Source organism: Jaculus jaculus, chromosome 6 (genome assembly GCF_020740685.1).
Source record: "Jaculus jaculus isolate mJacJac1 chromosome 6, mJacJac1.mat.Y.cur, whole genome shotgun sequence".
Classification (NCBI taxonomy): domain Eukaryota; kingdom Metazoa; phylum Chordata; class Mammalia; order Rodentia; family Dipodidae; genus Jaculus; species Jaculus jaculus.
Window position 1 is genome coordinate 166,834,863 of NC_059107.1, and position 22,379 is coordinate 166,857,241.

The 22,379-nt window shown below is 43.2% G+C and overlaps 1 protein-coding gene across 10 annotated transcripts in view; it reads left to right on the forward strand.

The window, feature by feature from the left end:
* The window catches only part of Ppp6r2 (protein phosphatase 6 regulatory subunit 2), a 124,896-nt gene that overhangs the window by 83,998 nt on the left and 18,519 nt on the right, over positions 1 to 22,379 (forward strand). For all 10 annotated transcript variants that reach the window (XM_045151795.1, XM_045151792.1, XM_045151793.1 and 7 more), the window contains 6 exons: positions 1,716 to 1,853; positions 2,506 to 2,571; positions 7,409 to 7,521; positions 7,882 to 7,995; positions 11,423 to 11,549; positions 12,993 to 13,145. In XM_045151795.1, coding sequence (XP_045007730.1) covers positions 1,716 to 1,853; positions 2,506 to 2,571; positions 7,409 to 7,521; positions 7,882 to 7,995; positions 11,423 to 11,549; positions 12,993 to 13,145 — 711 coding nt within the window. The remainder of the gene's footprint in view (positions 1 to 1,715; positions 1,854 to 2,505; positions 2,572 to 7,408; positions 7,522 to 7,881; positions 7,996 to 11,422; positions 11,550 to 12,992; positions 13,146 to 22,379) is intronic.

Consider the following 22,379-nt stretch of genomic DNA (forward strand, 5'->3'; position numbering starts at 1 on the left):
CAGCCTACTTGAATACTCTCATAGCAAGCAAACCCAACATCTGGGGTTACTTTTGTAGTTACTTTGAGAGTGTTAAGAGGCACACCTAGCACTTTAAGCTCCTACCCTTATGATATTGACTTGATACATCTAATAACACTGCAGGTAATTAGAAAATCCAAGCATTAAATTAATTCAAGATGAAAAAATATGTACATTGAAACACAAGAAACACAAAAAAATTACTGCTCTGACTCCCTTTGCCAGGTGCTGTGTAGGTGACCTCCCTTCCCCAGGTCTCTTGTGCTTGCTGGCGCTTCCGCTGGCAGTAGGGGAGGGGAGGCTGTGGTTGTTGGCTGAAGTTCTCCTGTTGGTCCTTGTCATCTTCTTCCTAACGAGCCACTCCGCTGGTCCCTGCTTCCTACCCCTTCATGTTTCTTGAGTTTGTTAAGAGGCTAGTATGAGTGGTAAATCCCCTCACCTGGCTCAGGCCTAGCTTGGCGGCTGTGGCCACAGGGACCTGGTTCTACTGCTGCTGGAGCCACCTCTACCTGCTTCTGTGGTCTTTAGGTGCTCTGGATCTCTCTCCTACTTCTCTGCTATGCTTGATAATTTCTTAGATACCTTCACTTTTTAGTAGAAGATTGTATTTTGCTGGGGATTTTTGTTTGTTTTTTGTTTTTGCTTTGTTTTTCAAGGTAGGGCCTCACTCTAGGCCAGGCTGACCTAGAATTCACTATGTAGTCTAAGGCTGGCCTCACAGTGATCTTCCTTAGATTTTTGTTTGTTTTTGTTTTTGTTTTTGTTTTTGTTTTTGTTTTGTGTTGAAAGAGGGTTTAACACTCTAGCCCAGATTGTCCTGGAACTCACTACATCACCAAGCTTAGCCTTGAACTCATGGTAATCCTCCTACCCCTGCCTCTTGAGTGCTGGGATTATAAATGTGAGCTATTGCACCTGGTTTAAGGGATCTTGTTGTTGTTGTTTGGTTTTGGGTTTTTTTTGTTGTTGTTGCTGGGTTTTTTTTTTTGTTTTTTTTTTTTTTTTGAGGTAGGGTCTCACTCTAGCCCAGGCTAACCTGGATCTCACTCTTGTTGTCCCAGACTGGCCTGGAATTCACAGTGGTCTTCCTACCTCTGCCTCCTGTGTGCTGCGATTAAAGGTGTATGCCACCAGGCCTGGCTGAGGGAGTGTGTTTGTGTGTGTTTCAAATTGAGTCTCACTCTAGCCCAGGCTGACCTGGAATTATCTATGTAGAATCAGGATGGCCTTGAACTCACAGTGATCCTCCTACCTCTCTGCCTCCTGGTGCTGGGACTAAAGGCATGTACCACCATGCCTAGCCAAGGGATCTTTTTAATATAGCTTTTAAAAAAATATTTCATTTATTTGCATACAGAGAGAGGGTGGAGACAGAGTGGGAGAATGAAAATGAGAGAGAGAAGAATGGACATACCAGGACCTCTTGCTACTGCAGATGATCTCCTGATGCATGGAGTGCCACTTTGTGCATCTGACTTTACATGGGTACTAGGGACTCAGACATGGGCCATCAGCCTTTGTAAGCATGTACCTTTAACCACTGAGCCATCTCTCCAGACCCTTATATAGCTTTTATTAGTTCTTTTCATCATTTCTGATCAGTGCAATTGAATTCTTTCTCATGGGAGTTCTTGGAAGAAGTATTCCATCCATCAGGGTTCACCTTGCTTACTTACAGATATGTGTGATTTCAGGTAATTATGTTTTTGAAGAAGAAGGACAAGTTCATCAGCCTGGTGCTGAAGCACATGGGCACCTCAGCTCTCATGGATCTGTTGCTGCGTCTGGTCAGCTGTGTGGAACCAGTTGGTCTCCGGCAGGAGGTCCTACATGTGAGTGCCTGGGATTTCCCCTCACCATTCCCTGAGGGGAGGCTGTGCCAGGAGGCCAGGTCACTTGGGTCCAGAAGCAATAGATGCCTAGTACCCTGCTCTTCGCTCAGCCCCTCAGCATCACCTATTCCTGTCTACACCTTTGTCCTGCCTCAGCCCGTTCAGAAAGAGGGCAGAGGTTCCTTCTCCACATCTGACCTCCTACTCTCTGCAGAAACAAAAGTAGGCTTTTGTCACTTCTTGCCCTTTTCCCTAAGAGGCCTTGAGAGAGGCCATACTAGTGTCCTTCTGCTCTTCCTGATCCTGGAAAGGCCCTGATGCTATAGGGAGCTGAGACTTGTCTAGTTTCCACTTCTAGCTGGGCTCCTGAGCACCAACTCACTCTGTCTTATCTGTACCCTAGTCTTCAAAGATGTGTCCTGAAGGCACAGAGCACTTGCACTGTTAAATAGATGGACAGTGATCCACCCATTTAAACTCTGGGCCATTCCTGAGTTTAGTATTTCATCCTTTGGGTTTATTCTGGTTTAGACAGATATGTCAGTCTCTATGCCAGGAAACCTGGAAGTAAGTTTCTGCTGTACTAGTAGATACACCTTATGCTTACTTAGATATGAGCAGAGATACTGACTGGCCTTTTTTCCCTTTTTAGTGGCTTAATGAGGAGAAAATCATCCAGAGACTTGTGGAATTGATTCATCCCCGTCAGGATGAAGATGTGAGTGTGATGCTCACAGAATCCCCTTCTCATGAAAACCCCCATACTTCAGCTATTGGAATACTCACTGCTAGTGTTTGAAGGAGGGGAAAGTTACTCCTTTCCTCTAACAAGAACCATTAAATACTGTATGTGTGTATTATAAAAACAGCTCTAACAGGATTGTGTTAAGTTTCCTCTGGCTGAATAACAAGTCATCCTGAAGCTGAGTTTCCTATAACAAGAACCTTTTAGCTCTCTCAGTATCAGTTTCTCTGGTTAGGAACCTAGTTAGTGGCTTCTCTTTTCAGAGTCTTTCATGAGACTGCAGTCATTTCAGTGCTCAACTTGAGGAGGGTCTACTTCCACAGTCATCAGTGGCTTGGCAGCATTCAATTCTCAGGGGCTATTGTCCCAGACCATACTCAGCTTTGTGTCACGTGGACCTTTGAGTAGAGCAGGCAGCTGGCTTTGAGGAGTGAGCTATAAATGTAAAGACTTCTGTAAATTTGTCTTAAAAATGGTGGCCCTCCTTCTGATGTATTCTGCTGTTTAGTCTTGGTATTCAAGCAGATGGGCTTACAAAGGCATGAATTCCAAGAGAGGAACCATTGATGGGCTTCTAGAAGCTTCCCTAAAGCCTGCAAGGTATATACTTCTATGTCTGTAGCTGTAGAAGGAAAATACAATTCCCACTCTATGTCTTCTACTAAACTCTTATGACACAGGCTATTTCTGATGCCAGATACGGGGCAGGGTTCCCCTTAGCAGACACCAGCTGGGTATCCAATAATTCAGTTGAGTCCTGACACCTGGAGTCTCAAATCCCTCAGGTCCAGGGCTCAGTCTCTAAGACTACCCCACCCCTTGTGGTACCATTCATGAGTCCCAGGTTGCCTTATATCTGTGCTTTGACTAACCAACTACAAATTAGAGTTTCTGTACTCTCTTCTTTAGAGTCATTGAAATTTTAAATGGTTTACAATACTCAAAGCACTTACGTTTACTGGCTTGTTATAGAGGATATTATAAATGGATGGAGAGATGTTTAGGGTAAGGTATGGGAGAAGAGGTACAGAGGTTCCATGCCCTCTATAGATAGATATACCATCTACCAGGAACCTCCATGTGTTCTGCTATGTAGAAGCTTCTCAAACCCAGTACTCTTGAGTTTTTATGGAGACTTCATTGTACAGGCAATATTGGTAGTAGACTTGGTGAGGAAACCCAGTAAGGCCTGACTGTTCAGATTCTTCTTGTCCTTGTGCAGCATTCTTCACTCCAGGTTATGTAACAGGACCCTCTGGAATGATGAGGGTATTATGATATAATATCAAAGTAGGTCAGAATTATGACCCAGGAACTACACATACATACACAAGTGACAATAGGACTTCCATTTTTAGCCACCCTCAACCTATTCCCTAGAGTAATAACTATTGAGTTTGGGTTATATCCTTCTAGGCCCTTTTTTTTTTTCCCCTTTTTTTGTTTTGTTTTGTTTTTCAAGGTAGGGTCTCACTGTAGCCCAGGCTTACCTGGAATTCACTGTGTAGTTTTAGGGTAGTCTTGAATTCTTGGTGATCCTCCTACCTCTGCCTCTCAAGTGCTGGGATTAAAGGCCTACCCCACCACTCCTGGTTTTTCTAGGCCCTTTTATATACATTGCAGATATTTGTGCATAAACATACACACACTGTCCTTAGCAATTTTTAAAACATTACTTATGACCTGTGTTCAAATCCTTCATTGTAGCTTGACCATTCTACTTTGTCCCTGTCAGTCTACAGGGCCCTCCCAATCAATTGGGAGAGGGTGTGCTGGTATTTATAAGGAAGTATACAGTCTGCCCTGTTCCAAAGGTAGAGCCTATCCATAGTGTGGGTCCTGTGGGCTGACTGGCCTGTCGCTGGTCCTAAAGACAGGATCAAGGTCACAGAGCCAACCTGAATGCTTTCATTTTCCCTGAAATAGTCTTTCAGTTATTTCTTTGAGTTTAGTCTTTATACTGCATATGTAGGGTCAGGCTGTTTTCCTCTGATCACTCTCATATCTGCAGATATAGGAATCCCCCTCATTGCCATTCTCACCAAATGCACATTAGAATCAAGGGTGTAGAGTCACAATTCATGTTTCTCTAGGAAAGTTGAGTTCTCTGTTTTTAATGTTGCAGCCTACCTTGCTTTCCTTAGATTACACATTCTAAATAACAGCAACTAAGGAAATTTAGGGCTGGAGAGATGGCTTAGCAGTCAAGGCACTTGCCTGAAAAGCCAAAGTACCCTGCCCTGGTTCTATTCCTCAGGACCCCTGTAAGCCAGATGCACAATGTGACACATGCATCTGGAGTTCTTTAAAACAAAGAAACAAAAAAAACCAAAATGACGTGGTTGCATATTGAGTTCATTTCTGTTTTGCTTTGTTTTTGTTTTGTTTGTTGAAGCAAGGTTTCTAACCCAGATTGACCTGAACTCACTCTGTAGCTCCAGGCTATCCTTGAACTCACAGCAATCTTCCTACCTATGTCTCCTAAGTGCTGCAATTAAAGGACTGTGCTACCATGCCCAGCTCATATTGAGTACAGTTTTAAATATTTATTTAGTTATTTATTTACTTGAGAGGGAGAGAAAAAGAGAGAAAGAGTTTGAGCACTCCAAGGCCTCCTGCCACTGCAAACTAATTTCAGACACATGTGACACTTTGTACATCTGGCTTTATATGAATATTGGGTAGTTGAACCCAGGCTTTCAGGTTTTGCAAGTAACTATTTTAACCTCTGAGCTCCTCAACATTTTTTTTAAGGCAGTCTCATTCTAAACTAGGATGACTTTGAAATTCACTTAGGCTGGCCTCAGACTCATGACAGTCCTCCTACCTCAGCTTCCAGAGTGCTAAGATTATTGCTGTGTGCTACTATACCCAACTTTTGGGTTCATTTTTATATTTTTGAATTTTTTGAATTTTTTTTTATTTTTGGTTTTTTGAGGTAGGGTCTCACAGTTGTCCAGGCTGACCTGGAATTAACTCTGTAGTCTCAGGGTGGCCTTGAACTCATGGCGATCCTCCTACCCCTGCCTCCCAAGTGCTGGGATTAAAGGCGTGCGCCACCACACCCGGCTATTTTTGAATTTTTATTGAGAAAGAGAGGCAGATAGAGAAAGAGATAATGGGCACCAGGGACTCTAGCCACTGCAAATAAACTCCAGACGCATATGCCCCCCACCCCCATCTTGTGCATCTGGCTTACATGAGCACTAAGGAATTGAACCTGGGTCCTTAGGCTTCATAGACAAGCACCTTAACTGATAAGCAATCTCTCCAACCCCTGAGTCCATTTTAAAATATGGATTAAAGATATAGAGCAACAGCAAAGGTGTGTAACATATTTGGTGCCCCATTTTGAATTTCTAAGGATGGTTTGATACATTTTTTTTGTTTGTTTCTCATTTTGTTTTTTGGGGTAGGGTATTGTTCTAGCCCAGACTGACCTGGACTTCACTCAGGTGGCCTGGAACTCATGGTGCTCCTCCTATCTCTGCCTTCCAAGTGCTAGGATTAAAGGTGTGTGCTACCACACCCCACTGTTACATCTTTTTAAAAAAAAAATCTAACCAGGGCACCGGAGAGATAGCTTAGTGGTTAAGTTGCTTGCCTGAGAAGCCTAAGGACCCAGGTTCAACTTCCCAGTACTCACATAAACCAGATGCACAAAGTGGCCTATGCATCTGAAGTTCATTTGCAGTACCTGAGGCCCTGGTGTATCCATCCTTTCTCTTTCTCTATCAGCCTCTTTCTGTCTCTCTCTCAAATATATATATATGACATATATATATATTATAATATATACAATATATTATAATAATATTTATATATATATAATTTAAGTATTTTATTTTTTTATTTTTGTTGGTTGTTTGACAGAGAAATGAAGAGAGAGAGAGAGAGACAGACAGAGAGAGAGAGAATGGGTGTACCAGGGCCTCCAGCCACTGCAAATGAACTCCAGACGTGTGCGCTCCCTTATGCATCTAGCTAACGTGGGTCCTGGGGAATCAAACCTGGGTCCTTTGGCTTTGTAGGCAAGTGCTTTAACCGCTAAGCCATCCCTCCAGCCCCTATATATATAACTTAAATCTAGGGCTGGAGAGATGGCTTAGCGGTTAAGGCACTTGCCTGTGAAGCCTACGAACTCAACTCATGTTCGAATCTCCAGGTCCCACATAAGTCAGATGCCCAGTGATGAAAGCATGCAATGTCACTCATGTGCACATGCCTGGAGTACATTTGTAGCTGCTGAAGGCCCTGGCATGCCTATTCTTTCTCTCTCTCTCAAATATAAAAAAATAGATAAAGCATTTAAAAAAAAAGCTAACCAGCCTGGCATGGTGGCACATGCCTTTAATCCTAGCACTAGGGAGGCTGATGTAGGATTGCTATGAGTTTGAGTCCAGCCTGGGACTACTTCCAGGTCAGAGCAAGACCCTACCTTGTAAAACAAAAAACAAACAAAAAAATGGCTGAGCATCTAAGGCACTTGCCTGCAAAAGCAAAGCTGAAGGACCCATGTTTGACTATCCAGATCCCATGTAAGCCACATAAAGGTAAGGCAAGTGCAAGGTCGTACATGCCCAGTAGGTGGCAGAAGCATCTAGAGTTCGATTATAATGGCTGAGGCCCTGGTGTGCCAATTCTCTCTCTGTCGGTCTCTCTCTAAAATTTAAAAAACAACTTTAAAGCTACTTTAAAATGGTCTGGAATCTATAGAAAATTGGTCCAGAAAATGTCCAAATCTGTTAAGAGGACTAGCTTAGCTGGTAGGTTTCCTTGGCTGAGGGGATTGGTTTTCTTGTCTTTTCAGAGGCAGTCAAATGCTTCTCAAGCACTCTGTGACATCGTCAGACTGGGCAGAGACCAGGGCAGTCAGCTGCAGGAGCCTGTGGAGTCAGACCCCCTCCTCATAGCACTGGAGTCGTGAGTGCTGGTGGGCTATGGTGTGGTGGGTCTCACTCTAGATCATGGGTGCATCTTGGAACCCTGTTTTGAGTAGAGGAGATAGCTGGTGCCATATCTGATTACTCCTCAGGTTTAGATCCTAGGGAGGGATATACAATAGAGTACTCTAGCAGTTTGGGGAGTTGGTACAAATGAGCTGGAATGTTGTGTGAGCTTTGGGTATGTGGTTTTGAACCTGAGCAAAGCCAGAATGGGGTGCTCCCCCACCCCCACCCTAGTCAAGTTGCTATGGTGTCCTCTGAGGAGGTAGGAGAGTGTCTTTGCATTGTGTCTGTGTGTCTGCTCTGCCAGGCGGTGACCTTTGCATATGCCCAACAGGCAGGACTGTGTGGAGCAGCTTCTAAAGAACATGTTTGATGAAGACCAGACGGAAAGCTGCCTGGTAAACGGGACGCAGGTGCTGCTAGCTTTGTTGGAGCCAAGGAGGACAGGGTGAGCCTCTCCCTGGGAAAGCAATATAAGCTACCCCTATGCTGCAGGATATAGGTGGCTATAGAGTAGCCCAGCCATATTGTGTTTATTTATTTATTTTTAATTTAGTTAATTTGTTTATTTAAGAGAGAGTAAGAAAGAGGCAGATATAGAGAGAATGGGTGCACCAGGGCCTCTAGCCACTGCTAACAAGCTCCATATGCATATGCCACCTTTTACATCTGTTTTACATGGGTACTGGGAAGTTAAAACTGGGTCTTTAGGCTTCCCAGGCAAGTGTCTAAACCACTAAGCCATCTCTCTAGCCCCTATTTATTCATTTTAAAATATTATTTATTTGTTTGAGAGAGAGTAAGTGAGTTTGAGTATGGGCATGCCGGGCCTGTTGCCACTGTATAAATGAGCCCTAGATGCATGTGCCTTATTGTGCATCTGACTTTATATGGATATTGGAGAATTGAGCCTGGGCTGGCAGGCTTTGCAAACCAGTGTCTTTAACCACTTAGTAATCTCCTCATCCCCATTTTTTTTTTTTTTCTTTTTTGAGGTAGGGTATTACTCTAGCCCAGGCTGATCTGGAATTCACTATGTAGTCCCAGGCTGGCCTCAAACTCACAGCAATCATTCTACCTCTGCCTCCCAAACACTGGGATTAGAGGCCTGGCTTCATTCATGTTTTTATTTATTTATTTGACAGAGAAAGAGTAAGAAAGAGAGAATGGGTGAGCCAGGGCCTCCAGCCACACATTAGCATCTCTTTCCACTGCAAACAAATGCCCATCTGGCTTTATATAGGTGGCTGGTGAATCGAACCTGGGCTGGTAGGCTTTGTAAGCAAGTGCCTTTAACCACTGAGGTATCTCCTTACTCACTTCAGAGTCCTTTTTTTTTGTTTGTGTTCTTTTCAAGGTAGGGTCTCACTCTAGCCAAGGCTGACCTGGAAGGCACTCTGGAGTCCCAGGCTGGCCTCAAACTCATGGTGATCCTCCTACCTCTGCCTCCCAAGTGCTGGGATTAAAGGTGTGTGCCACCATACTTGGCTTCCCAATATCCTTTTTTGACCCTCCCTATTAGGTATGGTTCCACTCTACCTTGACAGCACCTCCTACTGCTTATTTGCAGTACATTAATAGATGTATATTAAAAAGGTGTGGTTTTCCTCAGGATTGCTATGACAAGTCCCCAGTGTATATTACCAATGTGTATCTACTGCAGGACTCCCACTCCAACATGCAACTGCTTTTTGTTGATATGTTTTTCTCCCATGACAGGTCTGGGAGCATGTTGTGTTCATCTTTGTCTCCTAATCCCTGTGAACACATCCAATTTACCTACTAAGTGCTGAATCAGGTGCTTTTATTTATTTATTTATTTTGCTTTTTCTAGGTAGGGTCTCACTCTAGCACAGGCTGACCTGAAATTCACTATGTAGTGTCAGGGTGGCCTTGAATTCTTGGCAGTCCCCCTACCTCTCTGCTTTACGAGTACTGGGATTAAAGGTGTGTACCAACATGCCCCTGGCTGGGGTCTCTTTATTTTATTTTTTGACACCTTTTTAGTTGACAGTTTCCATATATTTAATTTTATTTCTTTAAAAAAAATATCTGGGCTAGAGGGATGACTTAGCAGTTAAGGCGTTTGCTTGCAAAGCCAAAGGCCTAGGTTCGATTCCCCAGGACCCACATTAGTCAGATGCACAAGGGGGCGCATGCATCTGGAGTTCGTTAGTAGTGGCTGGAGGCCCTGGCATGCCCATTCTCTCTCTGTCTCTCTCTTTCTCTTCCTTTTTCTCTGTCAAATAAATAAATAAAAATAAAGAGTATTAAAAAAAAAGATATTTATTTGCCACCTCTCTAGCCCCTCTCTGTACTTAAAAAAAATCTTTTATGGCCAGGCGGGATGGCACACTTCCTTTAATTCTAGCACTTGGGAGGCAGAGGGTAGTAGGATCACCATGAGTTTGAGGCCACCCTGAGACTACATAGTGAATTCCAGGTCAGCCTGCGTTAGAATATAACCCTACCTTGAAAAAAAATCTTTTTATATATTTAGGATTTATTTTATGTTTATTATTATGAGTTGTGTTTTTTGTTTGTTTGTTTGTTTGTTTGTTTGGGTTTTTGTTGTTTTTTTTTTTTTGAGGTAGCTCTAGGCTGACCTGGAATTCACTCTGTAGTCTCAGGGTGGTCTTGAACTCACGGCGATTCTCCTATCTCTGCCTCCTGAGTGCTGGAATTAAAGGCATGTGCCACCATGCCTGGCTTATTATTTTTATTATTAACAACATATTTCATATGGATACATCATGTGTTGGTAGCCTCTTTTCCCTCATTCCTGTTCCCATTCCATTGGGGATGCTTTTCAGTGGGGTTGCAGATATTCCCTATGGGGGTGTGGTTTATGTGTTGTGGGAGCAGCAGTCAGTTATTTTTAGGGGGATAGGTTTTTTTTTTGTAGTGATCTTGTATTGCTTTTATTATTGAAAAAGGTTGGCTGGAGAGATGGTTCAGTGGTTAATGGCACTTACTTGCAAAGCCTCATAATCCGATTCCCCAGTGTCCACATACAGTCAGATGAACAATGTAGCACATGCATATGGAGTACATTTGCAATGGCAGGAGGTTCTAGCATGTCCATTCTCTCTCTCTCTGCCCAAAAATATTTTTAAAAAAAGATAAAAGAAAAAAGTGCCGAGCATGGTAGCACATGCCTTTAATCCCAGCACTAGGGAGGCAGAAGTAGGAGGATCGCTGTGAGTACAAGGCCACCCTGAGAATACAGAGTGAATTCCAGGTCAGCCTGAGCTAGAGTAAGACCCTACCTTGAAAAAAAAAAAAAAAAAGAAAGAAAGAAAGAGTGTTTATGTATTAGCAATTTGCTTGAAAAACCAAAAAAAAAAAAAAAAAAAAGAAAATGTGTCCAGTCTTTCTCTTATTTCTCAGCTGAGGACTGGTGAGAGAAGTGAGTATTTTCAAAACTAAAGGAGGGAATAATCATACTAGTTGCCAAGGGCAGCAAGTCCTGTGTCACCTGCCCTTGCCCTGTGCTTTTGGTTTTCAACCAGAAATGTTTTGCTAAAAGCCCTAGGCTCTTTCTCCTTTTCCTCTCTCTGTCTTCTCTCTTTTCTCCCACAAGCTTTCATTCTAATAGACCAGGCTGGCCTTGAACTCATGGCAATACATCTGCCTCAGCCTCTTGAGTGCTAAGTTTATAAGCATAAGCCACCATGCCTAGTTCCTGTTTCTTATCTCTACCAGTCACCAGCTCATATATGGAAGTCCTAAATGGTATCTCTTTTGAGATTTCTTTTTAGAAAAAGCCAAAAAGTTTTTTATTGGAAGAGGATAAGTTGAATATTGGCAAGGAATGAGGTGTGTACAGGGCATGGTGCATCTTTTGAGGCTCTATCTACTTTCCTTATCCACAGGACAGAAGGCTTGATGGACTCCTTTTCTCAGGGACTGGAAAGGTCATACTCTGTTAGCAGCAGTGTCCTTCAAGGTATTGAGCCATGGCTGAAGAATTTCCACCAACTCCTCCTCAACCCACCCAAGGTAAATGGCCGTGAATGGTGTTGGGGGCTTTTAGAGACATTGCAGAATGGGGTGATATATGCACACAGGATCCCACCATTGATCTAGGCTGAAGCAGAGTGTGCAGTGAGTGTACTTCCCAGGAACCCACTTGAGAACCACTAGGCAGATGCCAAAACATACTTTCTAGACAGTTGTCAGCTAGAAATATCCACCTGTGCATCCACAGGAGAAGCCTGGCAGTGGGATATTTTGCAACTTTCCCAGGTGCCTAAGTTTGAGGTCACCATAGGCCCAGCCTCCAAGCCTGGGGTACCCAGCCAACAGCTACTTAGCTTCTGGAGTGCTGAGATCCCTGGGGTTGAGGAGAGGCCTTTGCTCACTCATCAGCTCAAGGTAGTGTTTAGCTTAGGTTGAAGAAGGTAACCTTCATAAAGGTTCTCACTTCTGTCAGGACTCCCCCCTGTTCCTCCAACCTCATATTACAACCTTCTTCCAAACCTAGCCCCGTCACTTCCTTAGTACACCCATCCTGACTTACCAACTTGCTTATTGTTTGCTTCTTCCACTAGCAAGTAAGCTTTATGGAGGCAGGGATTCCACTTGGTGAGCCTTGAACATTCAGTTAATGAAAAAGTGGACACATTATTCTGTGTAGGATGGCAGGCCATCAGAAAATGCCTGAACTTCCTGTGATGTGTCATGCTTTAGCATTCTCCTAGGGGAGTGTTCACCAGGCATTAGGTAACTTAGCATTCTGAGTCTGTACCTACAAAGAGAGTCATGGACATCTATAACCAGATCATTTCCAGGTCTGCAGCCCATGGCAATCTTGTTACCCTTAGATTACTTCTGGCCCCATCTTAGATACATTGCACATATCAAACTATTAGCCCTTTGGCCTGGCAGGCTCAGATGAGAGTCCCTGGACTTTTTAGCCTCTTTGCTCACTCTTTTTGGTCCTAGGGTGAGAGATGGGTTCATCACCCTGTAGATTCCTCACTTCCTGTTTTTGCTAGCCCTGTCTTGACGAACCTCTCCTCCCCTGTTGTAGTCTGGTTTGCATTTCTGGCAAAAACCATCTACCAAGAGCAGCTTATGGGAGAAATGGGTTTATTTTGGCTTACAGACTTGAGGGGGAGCTCAATGATGGCAGGGGGAAATGATAGCATGAGCAGAGGGGTGGATATCACCTCCTGACCAACATCAGATGGACAACAGCAACAGAAGAGTGTGCCATACTGGCAAGAGGAAGCTGGCTATAACACCCATAAGCCTTCCCCCAACAATACACTGCCTCCAGGAGGCTTTAATTCCCAAATTGCCATCAGGTGGGGACCTAGCATTCAGAACACCTAACTTTATGGGGGACACCTGAATCAAACCATCACATCCCTAAACCCTCTCCCCAGTGTCCGTACTGGTCACATGACTCCAATTGGATGGTACTTCCTGTGTTTACAGAAAAAAGCAATTCTGACTACCATTGGCGTGCTGGAGGAGCCTCTGGGGAATGCTCGTCTTCATGGTGCACGCCTCATGGCTGCACTACTACACTCAAACACTCCCAGCATCAACCAGGAGCTCTGCCGCCTCAATACCATGGACTTACTGCTGGTGAGTGGGCACTGTGGTCTTCCTTGCTTGTCTTGTCTTTGTCACACACAATCTGCAATTGAAGGTGGACTAGAAGCAGCAGAGCAAGATCCATCAGGGCAAGCAGCTAGGCCTCAGCACCTGGACAAGGCCTGCCTGGTCCCAAGGTTTGACCACATGACTCTGGTACAGCACACTGAACAACAGATGACATGCTTTAGCCTTAAGTTTATAGGAGCCAATCATTATAGGAACTGCTCTGACAATAGAGGGCAGGTGTTTAGGCCTGTCATTCCCTTCTCTTATTCTTACTTAAAGGAACTTATACTGTATCTATCTATCTGTCTTCTCTCTCTCTCTCTCTCTCTCTCTCTCTCTTTTGTTTGTTTGTTTCACAAGGTAGGGTTTCGCTGTAGCCCAGGCTGACCTGAATCTGCTCTGTCATCTCAGGGTGGTCTTGAACTCACAGCAATCTTCCTACCTCTGCCTCCTGAGTGCTGGCACTAAAGGCATGCACCACCACACCCAGCATTTATACTGTAGCTCTTAAGCCAAAAGTATCCTGAAGCCAGGTGTGGTGGCACACACCTTTAATCCTAGCACTCAAGAGGCAGAAGTAGGAAGATTGCTGTGAGTTTGAGGCCGCCCTGAGACTCCATAATGAATTCAAGGTCAGTCTGGGCTAGAGCAAGACCCTATCTAACCCCTCTCCCCCACACCAAAAAAAAGTGTTCTGAATGAGAAGCTCCTTGTCTTTTACAGTAGACAGTTACTCTCATACCTCTTTTCAAAACCAGCTGAAAGTGTTCCTTTATCAACAGAAACTAACCAGTGGCCTGCAGAATGCTATGAGTTACTGATGAAAAGGATGAGTGGGCAAGAACTGTACTGGTTGTGGGCAGTATATTCTGCTACAGAGAACTTAGGGCTATTGACCTGAGCAGGAGGCTATGGACAGGGAAGGAGCATCTGCACTATGTTCAGACATAATCCCTTGGAACTAGGCCAGAGATTCTTCCTCTTTCAGAAGTTCTTCCAGCACTTAGAAGTTACTTTGGCTGAGAGTGGTGCTCGATCAGTAGAGAATATGCCTAGTATGCACAGAGCCCTAAGTTTGATCCCTAGTACTGCATAAACTAGGCATGATGGTGGCACATGCTTTTAATTCCAGCACTCAGAAGGTAGAGGAAGGAGGATCACCATGAGTTTGAGGCCACCCTTAGACTCCAGAGTGAACTCCAGGTTAGCCTGGGCTAGAATGAGACCCTACCTCAAAAAGAAAAAAAAATAATAAAGTTTACAGCCATCCTTAGCTAAATAGAATGTTCAAGGACAACTGTGATACATGAGACCTTGTCTTTTTCTTTCTTCCTTCCCTCCCTCCCTCCCTCCCTCCCTCCCTCCCTCCCTCCCTCCTCTCTCTCTCTCTCTCTCTTTCTCTCTCTCTCTCTCTCTTTCTTTCTTTCTTTCTTTCTTTCTTTCTTTCTTTCTTTCTTTCTTTCTCTCTTTCTTTCTTTCTTTCTTTCTTTTTCTGAGGTAGAGTTTCACTCTAGCTCAGTCTGACCTGGAATTCACTCTGTAGTCTCTGGCTGTCCTTTGAACTCATGATGATTCTCTTACCTATGCCTCCTAAGTGCTGGGGTTAAAGGCATGCATGTGCCACCAAGCCTGGCTTTTTTACTTTTTTTTTTTTTTTTTTGAGCTAAGACTATGCTATAACTCATGAAGTAGCCCAGGTTGAACTCAGACTCAGGGCAATCCACCTGCCTCAGCTTCCTGACTATTTTGATTGTGGGAGGGAGTCACCTCACCTGTAGCTCTTCTCACTCCTATTCACTGGAGATTCCATGCCTTCAAATTTCCTCTCCATAGATTCGACCCTAGCTGACCCCAGACATGTGTTTTATTCAGACAAGAGCAGGCTTTATACACCTAAGGCTCGTGACCACCCCACCGTAGGCTTTTGATTAGGTTTTCAGTATCAGGCATGTATTCCCTCCTATAGAGTGGGTCTTCAGTCCAACTGGAGAGCAGTTGGGTTTCCCCCAGAGCAGACATGCCACTGTTGCACTTGTTCAGTCATTTAGCCTGTTTGGCCAAACTTGATGCTTCCAGTGTCCACTGTTTTCACCACTGATGACTTCTGTCTCCCATAAGGCTGCATACAGTGAAGCTTTTTCCAGCTTTCAGTTTTCTGGGCTATAGGGAGAAGGTTTTCTGCTCAGTACCAGCTTGATTTCTCAGTGACTTTGCTGCTCAGGCATGTGAAGTCTTTAGCAATAGGGTCTTGCAATGCCAAGGGCCTTGGCAATAGCCTGTAATGTTTTTGAGGTAACAGAGACATTTTTGGCCAACAACTCACTGGAAGGTATCCCATCCTTGGCACTGAAAATTTTCTAGTAACAATCTATGGCTTCTGGATGTGCCATTATTCAAAAAAATAGAGTTGTTTTTTTTTGGGGGGGGTGGTTTTTTTTTTTTTTTTTTTGGTTTTTCGAGGTAGGGTCTCACTCTAGACCAGGCTGACCTGGAATTTACTATGGAGTCTCAGGGTGGCCTCCAACTCACAGTGATCCTCCTATCTCTGCCTCCCGAGTGCTGGGATTAAAGGCCTGAGCCACCATACCCGGCCTCAAAAATAGGTTTTCACATATCTTGTATAGAATATCTTGAATTTTGATTGACCCTCCCCCTGCCCTTCTTTCATACAGTCTCTTCCACTGGCCTCGCTTAGGCCTTTCCCCTCCTGTAATCTGTTCTTCTACTTACATATATACAATACCACCCCCTTACGTCCTTCCCTCTCCTCCCTCCCTTATAGCCGTTTTCTAGCTTACTGGCCTCTGCTACCAATTTTTGGACCATATGGTAAATCTATTTTGAGCGGTCTCAAGAACCTCCACACTGATTTCCACGATGCCTGTACCAGCTTACATTCCCACCAACAGTGTCGAAGGGTTTCCCTCTTTCAGCATTCTCGCCAACATTTATTGGCATTTGTTTTCTTGATGGTAGCCCTTCTGACAGGAGTGAAATAGAATCTCAAAGTAGTTTTAATTTGCATTTCCCTGATGGCTAATGATGTACAACACTGTTTTTAGATGTTTATATGCCATCTGTATTTCTTCACTTGAGACGCTCTATTTAATCCCATAGCCCATTTTTTTTTCTTTTTTTTTTTTCGAGGTAGGGTCTCACTCTGGTCCAGGCTGACCTGGAATTAACTCTGTAGTCTCAGGGTGGCCTTGAACTCACAGTGATCCTCCTACCTCTGCCTCCCAAGTGCTGGGATTAAAGGCGTGCACCACCACGCCCGGCCCATAGCCCATTTTTTAATTGGGTTGTTTGATTTCTTATTGTTTTGTTTCTTGAGTTCTTTGTATATTCTGGATATTAATCCAGAATTTAAAAATGTTAATTTATTTTTATTATTAGGTATGGGCATATTTAGTATGTAAACAACACATGTTGGTACCATCTTTTCTTGCCCCTTTTCTGAAGAGGTTTTCCTTGTTGGGGATGCAGGTCAACCCCATGGGGATTTTGGGTCATGCATTGTGGAAGGGGCCACTATTTCTTTGCTTTTGTGTGGCTTAGACTTTGAGTTGCTTGGACAGATGTTGGCCACTTTCCCCCAGTAGCTCATGTAGTGCCTTCAAGTGTCTAAGGACTGGCTCTCCTCTGCATTCCAACTAGGTCTCTCCATGGTCCATGCCAACAGCGTTTGGTGTCTTCATCAGTAGGGTCTTATCCTTAACCTCTGGTGGGTAATCAGGTGCTCTGACAGAAGTCTGTCTTGTTTGTTTTGGGAGATCTAGTAGGTCTCTCTGATCAACAGCTCATTGTGGATGTAGACCACATCCTGGTACAGGGAAATTACAGGCCAGCACCAGGGAAAAGGAAAAAGAAAAAGCCAGAGAAGAAAAAGAAACAGGAGAAATTTGAGGTTAGGTTTCATCTCATTCTCTCCAGGGCCCTTCGATTCAGGTGCTCCCTCTAAGGTCCTCTTAAGTGTTCCACCTTTTAGTCTGACTTCCAGGATATAGGATCCTATGGTACCAGTTCAGTTTGGGTTCAGTTTTGTGTCCCCCAATCCTCTCCCTTCCCCCAAGTCCTATCTGTCCCTATTGTCCAAGCTTCAAAATGCTATTCAGTTATGTCAGCAACTTGGGCTGATCCAGGTTAGGAACTGCAGATGAGCGAGGTCATGTGACGGTTGTCTCTCTGTGATAGTGTGAGTTCAAGTTCCAAGTTCAACCATTTTCTACAGATTTCAGTGTGTCATTTCTTTCTTACTGCTGAGTGGAATTCCATCGTGTAGATAGACCACATCTTGGTTATCCATTCATCCAATAATGGGCACCTGGGTTGATTCCAGGTTTTAGCTATTATGAGCTGAGCAGCTATAAATATGGTCGAGCAAATATTTTTGCACTGAGATGTGAAGCTTTTAGGGTATTTGCCCAGGAATGGAATAACAGGGTCTGTTGGTAACTTTATATTCATCCTTTAAGGAGTCTCCAAATTGATTTCCATAGTGGTTGCACCAGCTTACATTCCTACCAACAGTGAATGAAAGTCTTATTTCTCCACAGCCTCGCCAACATGTGTTTTCATTTGATTTTTTAATGTTTGTGATCCTTACTGGGGTAAGGTGGAATCTCATAGTTGTTTTAATTTGCATTTCCCTAATGGTTAGGGATGTTGAACATTTTCTTAAGTGTGTGTTAGCCATTTGTAATTCTTCCTCTGAGAACTCCCTAGGTTTAGTTCTCTGCCCCACTTTTGGAGTGGGTTGTTTGATTTTTTTTATTGTTTAGTTTTTTGAGTTCCTTATAGATTCTAGATATTAGGTTTCGGTTAGTGGTATAGCTGGCAAAGATTTTCTCCCATTTAGTGGGTAATCTGTTGGCTCTGCTTATGGTATGTTTGTCTGTGCAAAAGCATTTTAGCTTCATGAGATCCCATTGGTTGAGTGCTTGCTTAATTTCCTTGGTTATGAGGATTTTGTTCAGGAAGTCTTTTCCCAGTCCTACATCATGGAGAGTGCTTCCTATTTTTTCTTCCAGTACTTAAAGAGTTTCAGGTCTTATATTCAGATCTTTAATCCATTTGGACTTGATTTTTGTGTATGATGAAATGAGTGGGTATAATTTAATTAATTTTTCTACATATAGTCACCCAATTTGTCTAACACCATTTGTTGAAGATGCTTTTTTCTCCAGATTACATCATTGGCACCTTTGTCAAAGATCAAGCAGCTATAGTTCTTCAATTCTGTCCCAGATCTGTCAGATGTATAACTGGCTGTTTTTTTGAGGTAGGGTTTTGGTCTAGCCCAGGCTGACCTGGAATTCACAGTGTAGTCTCAGGGGGTCCTTGAACTCATGGTGGTCCTCCTATCTCTGCTTCCCAAGTGCTGGAACTAAAGGCATGTGCTATCATGTCCAGCTCTTTCTTAATTTTTTTTAACAACATATTTTTTGGTAATTTTTTATGAGAGGGAGAGCAAGAGGAAGAGAAGTAGCATGCCAGGGCCTCCAGCCACTGAAGTCGAACTCCAGACACATGTGCCACCTTGTGCACATGTGTGACATTGTGTGTTTGTGTCACCTTGTGCATCTGGCTTACATGGGACCTGGAAAGTTGAACATGAGTCCTTAGATTTTGCAGGCAAGTGCCTTAACTGCTTAGCCATCTCTCTAGCCTTTTTAAATGTGTGTGTGTGTGTGTGTGTGTGTGTGTGTGTGTGTGTGTATACATATACATATATATATATATATACACACACACACACTTTTTGTTTTGTTTTTGAGGTAGGGTTTTGGTCTAGCCCAGGCTGACCTGGAATTCACTATGTAGTCTCAGGGTAGCCTCGAACTCATGGTGATCCTCCTACCTCTACCTCCCAAGTGCTAGGATTAAAGGTGTGTGCCACCATACTTGGCTTTTTTTAACTTTTAAATAAATATTTATTTATTTGAGAGAAAGAGAGAGAAACAGGCAGATAGATGGGCACACCAAGGCCTCCAGCCACTGCAAATGAACTCCAGACACATGGGCAACCTTGTGCATCTGCCTTTACATGGGTACTGGGAAATTGAAACTGGATCCTTTGGCTTAGCTGGCAAGCACCTTAACCACTAAGCCATCTCGCCAGCCATTTATTATTTTTTTATTTATTTTTTATTTTTTTGTATATCCTTCTTTTTTATTTTTTTTATTTTTAATTTTTATTAACATTTTCCATGATTATAAAATATATCCCATGGTAATTCCCTCCCTCCCCACCCCCACACTTTCCCATTTGAAATTCCATTCTCCATCATATTACCTCCCCATTACAATCATTGTAATTACATATATACAATATCAACCTATTAAGTATCCTCCTCCCTTCCTTTCTCTTCCCTTTATGTCTCCTTTTTAACTTACTGGCCTCTGCTACCAAGGATTTTCCTACTCAGGCAGAACCCAATCATCTATAGCTAGGATCCACATATGAGGGAGAACATGTGGCGCTTGGCTTTCTGGGCCTGGGTTACCTCACTTAGTATAATCCTTTCCAGGTCCATCCATTTTTCTGCAAATTTCATAACTTCAGTTTTCTTTACCTCTGAGTAGAACTCCATTTTATAAATGTGCCACATCTTCATTATCCACTCATAGTTGAGGGACATCTGGTTCCATTTCCCAGCTATTATAAAATGAGCAGCAAAAACATGGTTGAGCACATACTTCTAAGGAAATGAGATGAGTCCTTTGGATATATGCCTAGGACTGCTATAGCTGGGTCATATGGTAGATCAATCTTTAGCTGTTTTAGGAACCTCCACACTGGCTGGACCAGATTGCATTCCCACCAGCAGTGTAGAAGGGTTCCTCTTTTTCCACATCCCTGCCAACATTTATGATCATTAGTTTTCATGATGGTGGCCGATCTGACAGGAGTGAGATGGAATGTCAATGTAGTTTTAATCTGCATTTCCCTGATGACTAGTGATGTAGAACATTTTTTTTAGATGCTTATATGCCATTTGTATTTCTTCCTTTGAGAATGTTCTATTTAGCTCCATAGCCCATTTTTTGATTGGCTTGTTTGATTCCTTATTATTTAACTTTTTGAGTTCTTTGTATATCCTAGATATTAATCCTCTATCAGATATATAGCTGGCGAAGATTTTTTACCATTCTATAGGTTGCCTCTTTGCTTTTTTCACTGTGTCCTTTGGAGTGCAAAATCTTTGTATTTTCATGAGGTCCCAGTGATTAATCTGTGGTTTTATTGCCTGAGCAATTGGGGTTTTATTCAGAAAGTCTTTGCCAAGACCAATATGTTGAAGGGTTTCCCCTACTTTTTCCTGTAGCAGTTTCAGAGTTTCAGGTCTGATGTTAAGGACTTTAATCCATTTGGACTTAATTCTTGTGCATGAAGAGAGAGAAGAATCTACTTTCATCCTTCTGCAGATATATATCCAGTTTTCCCAACACCATTTGCTGAAGAGGCTGTCTCTTCTCCAATGAGTATTTTTGGCATTTTTATCGACTATCAGGTGGCTATAGCTACTTGGGCTTACAGCTGGGTCCTTTATTCTGTTCCACTGATCTACATGTCTGTTTTTGTGCCAGTACCATGCCAGCCATTTTTTAACTGACAGCTTCCATAATTATAGATAATATACTATGATAATTCCCTTCCCACCCCTACTTCCCCCTCACAAATCCACCCTCCATCATATCCCCTCCCCCTCTCAATTAGTCTCTCCTTTATTTTTATTTATTTATTTAAAAATTTTTTATTTATTTATTTGAGAGCGACAGACACAGAGAGAAAGACAGATATAGAGAGAATGGGCGTGCCAGGGCTTCCAGCCTCTGCAAACGAACTCCAGACGTGTGCCCCCCTTTTGCATCTGGCTAATGTGGGACCTGGGGAACCGAGCCTCGAACCGGGGTCCTTAGGCTTCACAGGCAAGTGCTTAACCGCTAAGCCATCTCTCCAGCCCTCTCCTTTATTTTGATGTCATCCTCTTTTCCATGTATTATGAAGATCTTGTGCAGATAGTGTCAGGCTCTGTGAGGTCATGGATATCACAGCCATTTTATGTCTAAAAGATTGCATTGTAAGCATTCTTACCCCTCCTTTGGATATTTACACTCTTTCTGCCATCTCTTCTGCAGTGGGCCCTGAACCTTGGAAGGTGATAGAGATGTCTCAGTGCTGAACTTCTCACTGTCATTTCTTCTGAGCACTATGGTGACTTTTGTGTCATCCCAGTGGTCACCACCATCTGAAAAGAGAAGGCTCTCTAACCAAAAGTAAAAGTAGCATTAATATATGGGTATAAACATTAAGAAAGGTGCTACAGGGCAGTTGGTGGGCATAATATATGCATTTAGCCAGACAATAGCAGGTGTTACTCCCCTAGTGCTTGTGACCTTCCCCACCATCACCTTTTGACTAGTTTTCAGTACCAGGCATGTATTCCCTCCTTTGGAGCTGGTCTCCAGTCCAGTTAGAGAGCAGTTGGTTTCCCCATAAAGTTACCTGACATCAAATTTCATCTTATAGCAGGGGATTTTTTATACAAGACTCACTTTCCTTTTCAAAATAATTTTTTTTCTTCTTTCTTTCTCTCTCTCTCTCTCTCTCTTTCTCTCTCTCTCTCTCTCTCTCTGTGTGTGTGTGTGTGTGTGTGTGTGTGTGTGTGCATGCATGCGCTGCTGCTGCCTAGGATAGAATCCAGTGCTTTGACATGTTGCCCAAGTGCTCTGCCACAGAACTAAGCCCCTAAATCTCATTCATCTGTTTATCAATTCATCCAACCATCCAGCTATGCTGGAGATTGAATTCAGGGCCTCGAAAATGCTATTCAAGGGCTGAAAAGATGGCTCAGCAGTTAAGGCGCTTGCCAAACAACCCTGGTTCCATTCCCTAGTACCCTTATAAAGCCAGATACCCAAGGCAGTGCATGCATCTGGAGCTAATTTGCAGTGGCTAGAGGCCCTAGCTTACCCATCTTCTCTCTATATATATCTGCCTCTTTGTCTCTCAAATGAGTAAATAATATATGTCTTTAAAAGAGCAAAAATTAAAATAAGAAAGAAGCCAGGTATGGTGATGCATGCCTTTTTTTCCAGCACTCAGGAGGCAGAGGTAAGGAGGATCGCCATGAGTTCAAGGCCACCTGAGACAACATAGTAAATTCCAGGTCAGCCTGGCCTAGTGCAAGACCTGACCTCAAAAATACAAAC